Source organism: Poecilia reticulata, linkage group LG17, assembly GCF_000633615.1.
Source record: "Poecilia reticulata strain Guanapo linkage group LG17, Guppy_female_1.0+MT, whole genome shotgun sequence".
NCBI lineage: Eukaryota > Metazoa > Chordata > Actinopteri > Cyprinodontiformes > Poeciliidae > Poecilia > Poecilia reticulata.
In genome coordinates this window covers 21,559,895-21,565,586 of record NC_024347.1, presented here as the reverse complement: position 1 = coordinate 21,565,586, position 5,692 = coordinate 21,559,895, and the positions used below count along the sequence as shown (strand labels likewise).

The 5,692-nt window shown below is 37.9% G+C and overlaps 1 protein-coding gene across 2 annotated transcripts in view; it reads right to left on the bottom strand.

Moving 5' to 3' along the window:
* klhl14 (kelch-like family member 14) overlaps positions 1-5,692 on the bottom strand; it is a 16,408-nt gene that overhangs the window by 4,707 nt on the left and 6,009 nt on the right. For both annotated transcript variants that reach the window (XM_008434235.2, XM_017309804.1), the window contains 3 exons: positions 2,709-2,798; positions 2,169-2,247; positions 1,287-1,477 (listed from right to left, as the gene is read on the bottom strand). In XM_008434235.2, coding sequence (XP_008432457.1) covers positions 1,287-1,477; positions 2,169-2,247; positions 2,709-2,798 — 360 coding nt within the window. The remainder of the gene's footprint in view (positions 1-1,286; positions 1,478-2,168; positions 2,248-2,708; positions 2,799-5,692) is intronic.

Here is a 5,692-nt window from a genome sequence, read left to right as displayed (position 1 = left end):
ATAAATGCCATGTGGGTGAAGTTTTATGGATGATACTCTGATGTCCCATTCTCCTGAAGGCAGCACAGAGCTGCACCACCAGAAACTGACAAACACTGAAGAGAAGAAGAGCTATAATTAATGTAGTTACAGTTCTATCCATGTTTTAATGTTGTAGAGCTCAGTCGTTTGCAAATAGTTCAAAGTTTAAACTGGCATTGCTGTACATCTTTTATGTGGCACAAAATAAGAATATTTTTTTCCACTCTGATTGGCTGCTGTTAGGCCTACCAATTTTAACTTGAATGTTCATTGCATTTTTCGTAGACGCCTGTGAAAATAATTTTTATTCCCATTACTTTTTTGTTCTCTGGGAAATAATTTTTGATGATAAATACAGAAACAAGCAAAAAAATCAAAACATCTACAATAGTGATAGTAATATTAATGATAAAATAACGGTCAGTGCAAAGTAGCTTGCAAATTCTTTGGTGGGGGGCGGTGAGGGACCTGGATGAAGGCTAGGGGGGCGCTGGCCCAAAAAAGGTTGAGAAACACTGATTTAGATCAAAGCATATTTGTGAGTTCAAATGGCTCAACCGAAGTCCTAAATCCAAGTGAACGTCTTTAGCGAGACTTGAAAATTGCTACTCAGAAAAGCTCTCCATCCTAACTGAATGACCCGTTTTGCAAATTGCAGAGTAATGCAGGGATCCTGCGGTGGTGAACGAAAAAGCAGTCCACACTTTGAAATGTTTATTTTGTTTGAATTACAGTTTTCAGCTGTAATGTGGCAAATATGAAAAAGGTTCAAGAGGGATGACTACAGTACCATTATAAAAGCGTTGCCGTTTTAACGTTCATGTTTCATTTTATATTTGCTTGTTTCAACACAGGTTTTTAACATAAAATGACGTTTATGCGTTTCAAAGGATGCAACTGTAGATATGCAAAATTTACAAGACAGAGCTGCTTGTCAATGTTGTCTGTGGCTGCATTTAACAGTGGAAAACATGTGGGGGTGTGCATTGAAATACARATGCAGCTGGATTATGACATCTATTAAAGAATTATTCTGACTCACTTTAAACTTTTTTTCAATGCAACATCATGACGTTCCTTTGCCTGAAGTGTAACATATGTTATTTATGCAAGATTTTTTTTAAATGTAATTTCTGAGCTTCTGTTTCAGTAATAGTTTTCCAATTCATAGTGGTTTATTGTGATTAAACACCTGACATCTTGCAGCAGCAGTATGCCGTATAAAGCAAATAATCGTTGCTTACAGGTAACCTATTTGTCCTGACCTGATATGTAGATCTTGCCATTATGCACCGCTCCTGCATGTGCAGCTAAAGGCTGTGGCAGAGATGACACGTAATTCCACTCGTTCGTCTCCATGTTGTAGGACTCCACGCTGGAGAGGTAGCCTGTCTCGTTCCGACCTCCGATTACGTACAGGTGCTTGTCCAGGCAGCAGGCAAAGAAACTGGCTCTCCTGAGGAGGAGGAGGAGGAGTCCAACATGCAACATCATCTATAACCCCATCACACTTTTATGCTTCTGCCTTTTCTGTTTTGACGGAGGGGATGAGAACATAGGGAATGAACACTCACATCTCTTTACACATATAAACTGTAGCATGTCACTTGATAAGTCAGGTTTTCACTGATTTTTCAGACAAGTGGAAACCATGTGTCTAACCTTCTCCACCCATGCGGCTGGTCTTCTTTGTCAGTATTGCAGTTTTGGTTTCAATAAATTCGACCACACAATTAGGATACTATTTTGAAATTTCCTTTTAGGAGAGCAAAACTACCCAGGAACAAGTGGCTGTTGGCTTCTCCAAATGCCAAGCCATGACTTGCCCACCGCAGTTGGATGCCACTGCTTTAGAACCAATTCAACTGCCAACAATGACTTTTAAGTGCTGTTTCAATTTAAAGGTAAAACCTATCTTGTGAGCTAAGACCTGTGTTACAAAGTGAAAGACATTCAAGAAATGCTGTATGCTCTTCAAACTGTGAGCAAACGTCTTTGGCAAACTGTTCTTTTCCTGGAGTGAAAGAAGCTGCATTATGCTAATAGTTTAAAAAAATGTTATTTTTTTTACTCAATTTTCTCTGATGTTTACATTTGGCTCTTTTCTAAACCTGTCACTTTTAAATTTAGAAGAAAAAGTTACAAACCTTTCCTGCATGGGAGGCAGCTGAATCCAGCTGTTGAATCTGGGGTCATAGCGGCTGACGAAATTAGTACTGTGCTTCCCTGAAAACAAACAAACAACAAAAGAAACCCAAATAAGTGATACCATTCAAATGATTTCATTTTTATACTAGTTAAAATGATTTAGTGAGAATAAAGCAGAACCAAAGTCAAATTTCTTATTTGTGTATATAAATTTGACAAAAAAAAAAGGCTGATTCTGACTTATTAACTATAACATTTTTTGTAAAGATTAGATTCAATCTCCAAGCTTTGAACAGTTAACACTACCACTGTTTCACAAAAAATACCGGTAGCACCATAAAATATTCCAGTGATAGCTGCAGTTATTTTCCTGCTCCAATTGATGACGAGTGTTTACTGTAGTGTTTTGTTCACTCAGAGCTGACCTAACCCTCGAATGAGTGTTTACAACCACCTGAAGGGACATCACCTTCCATGGATTTTGAACCAATGCAAATGTGGAAGAGTGAAATATTTGTTGTGACTGTATTTTGTTGTACCGTTTGGGTTCCACTGGTCCTCTCCACCCAGCAGCAGCAGGAAGTTCTCCACCTCTACCACGCAGTGATGAGCGCTGTTGTAAGGCATTACTAAACGGCAAACAGAAAAACACGTCAGTTACTGTAGTGTGTAGTGCAGCGTCTATCATACTGCATATTACACCTGTTCTGATGTTCTGGTATTTATAGTCAAACGAGTAAATAAAAAAAAAAAGGTTTCAAAGGTTTTTAACGTATTTCAGAAAGTTAAAATTAAAGCCTATTAATTGCATGGACGCAGTTGTGAAAATTGAGATTTTGCAACATGTTGATATTGAGATGAGAATGATGACTCAATAGTGCAGCTTTAATTATGGCAGAGTTGGTGTTCTGCTAAAATATGCCACAGCAGTAGACCTTCCAAAGATATGTCGCTCCAATAAAGATAAACTGAAGAATATCGTGGTCTTTTTTTATTTTTTTTTATGTGTTTTATGTTAGACATCCACTGCAGCTGAGGGAGGATTTCTCTCCTATGTATGTTTTTGTGCTCCATGTCTCTCCTCCGTCTCCTTCTGCTGAAGTGACCCCATTGAGATGTAGAGAAATGGTCTTAGGTGACAGTCATAATGAACATGATCGTGTTCACTCAATAAATCTCGGGCCCGGCGCTTTTTGAGCACAAATCAGTGAAATGTTAAAGCCCACCTGTCTGTCTCCATCAGTCATTTCCACTGTCACCTCCCCACCGCCTGATGGATCACAGTTGCTGCAAAATTAGACAGCCTTGAATCTCATTTCTTTCCAATTGGCCTCTCCCTGCAATCTCACTCAGGCTGGATGACATGTGCCGGTCCTCGACGGGAGGGGAAGTCTCAGATAGGAACTAATGCTACATACGCTAAACACAGCTTTATCTCAGATGAGGGGGATTAGGCTGCCTGCCTTCAGTGCACCTCAAAGAGAGGTTCCATACAGCTGCCAAATTCTCTCACATGCTATTTACATTATCATTCAGTCAGCAGTATATAGGACACGGATCGGCAGCTTTTTATTTAGTATCTAGTGCCTGTACTTGCAAAAAAAAAAAAGATCATGTTGTACTGATGGAGAAGATTATTGGTCCAAGTGTCAGATCTGAAAGATTCTGGTGAATGTTGAATATGAGGAAAATAAATAATAAGACGGAAGGAGAAAGAGCATGCCAATCATGACTCCCTTATACAAATGTGACGTTGTTTCCATATTTTGTCACACCACCATTATACAGTTCAAAATGTTTGACTAGAAATGCATGAGCTACACCAGGTGTCCAAAGAGACAGTTTCACTTTCTGTCCAGCTAAATCAGTGGTTTAGAGCCACTGTTGGAAAAAGAGAACTCGTTATTTTTGATATCTACTATAGGAAAAGTGTTATCTTTTTTGAAGATGACACTTTTTTTTTTTGAAGAACCATCTATTCATTTCTGTGTTATTTCATTTTTTTCTTTTTTAGTACTAAAGAAAAACAACACTTTTTCAAAGAGAGGATTTTATGCACTTTGTCATACGTGGAAAATATGTGAAAAGAATTTATTAAATGAAAGCACATAGTGGCCAACCTGATGACAAGGAAAATAGATCTAAAAGTATATTTCTTGTCATTTTGTGGTGAAAATTAATTGTGGAAATTACGGTACTAAAAAACTGTTAAAACAAGCATTTGTTTTTATTTTTATATTAAAAATCAACAGTTAGTTCTTAATCATTTTTTAGCTAAAGTTATCATTGGTTCTTTCATTGTGGGATGAAAGAACCACTCACAGCTCTGAAGCCGCAGGTTGCAGACCGCTGTTCCAATTATAAGTAATAAAATAATTATGAAATGGAAGAAAAATAATACATTGTTGTCTTTTTTCCCAAACAGAAATGTGAAAATTTTGTGTGCATACATATCGAGCCCCACTAAATTGAGTGCAACCAAGCAAAGTAGGGACATATAATAAGTGCTGTTGTTATGTGAAGGCCTCGGAAGATTTTTTAGAGAAGAAAACTGCCTCATAAAAACAAAGGAACACACCAGATAGGTCAGGGATAAAGTTGTAGAGAAGTTAAAACAATAGATGTAAAGGTCTTACAAGCATAGTTCAGATTGTCATCTGAAAACTTAAATAATATGGCACAATTGCAAATCTATAATATATGCCAGTCCACCTAAACGAAAAATCCTGGCAAATAATTTGCAGCCCAGGTTGTTGGGAAAATGTTGACAGAAGAACTTTAGCTTTTACAAAATTTAGACATTAAAAAAAGAAAGAAAGCCATTTAAAAAATCCTTCTGTAGTTTGTAAATATGTAGAAGAAAGTTCTTTGGTAAGATGAGGCCAAAACAGCCGATAAAAGTAACACTGCACATCACTTTGAACAACACCATGAAACATGGTGGTGGCAGCATCATGGTGTGGGAGTTGTTTTCGTCATCAGGGTTCATGTGTAGAGGTTGGTCGGAGTTGATGGTAAAACGTCTGGAGCTTAAAACAGGGCAATTCTGAAGGAAAACCTTCCTTCAGAATTGCCCTGTTAGAAGCTGAAATGACTTGAGAGATGAACGGATATGCATCTTCCAGCAGGAAAATAACCCTAGAGCTGCAGTGGACTGGTGTGTAAGAATGGCCCAGTCAAAGACTAGCCGTAAATCCATTTAAGATTATTTGGTGAAACTTGAAAACGGATGCCCTACTGCTAATCTAGCCGAGCTTGAGTTTTTTTGTTTTTTTGGGGGGGGGACGGGGGCGAAGGGGGGGAATAGTTTCAATCTATCAGTACACAAAGCAGTATAGACTTTCCCCATAAAAAGCATCAAAAGGTGGTTCTACATAGTATTAACTGAGAGCGGCTGGAAATAAAAAGAGTGCAACTTTGTCTTGGTCTATCCCATACAATTCTCTAGAAAACACACAGATGTTTTCAGCAGTAATGTGACAAAATATTTAAAAGTTAGGTATGAATACTTTTGCAAGGTTCT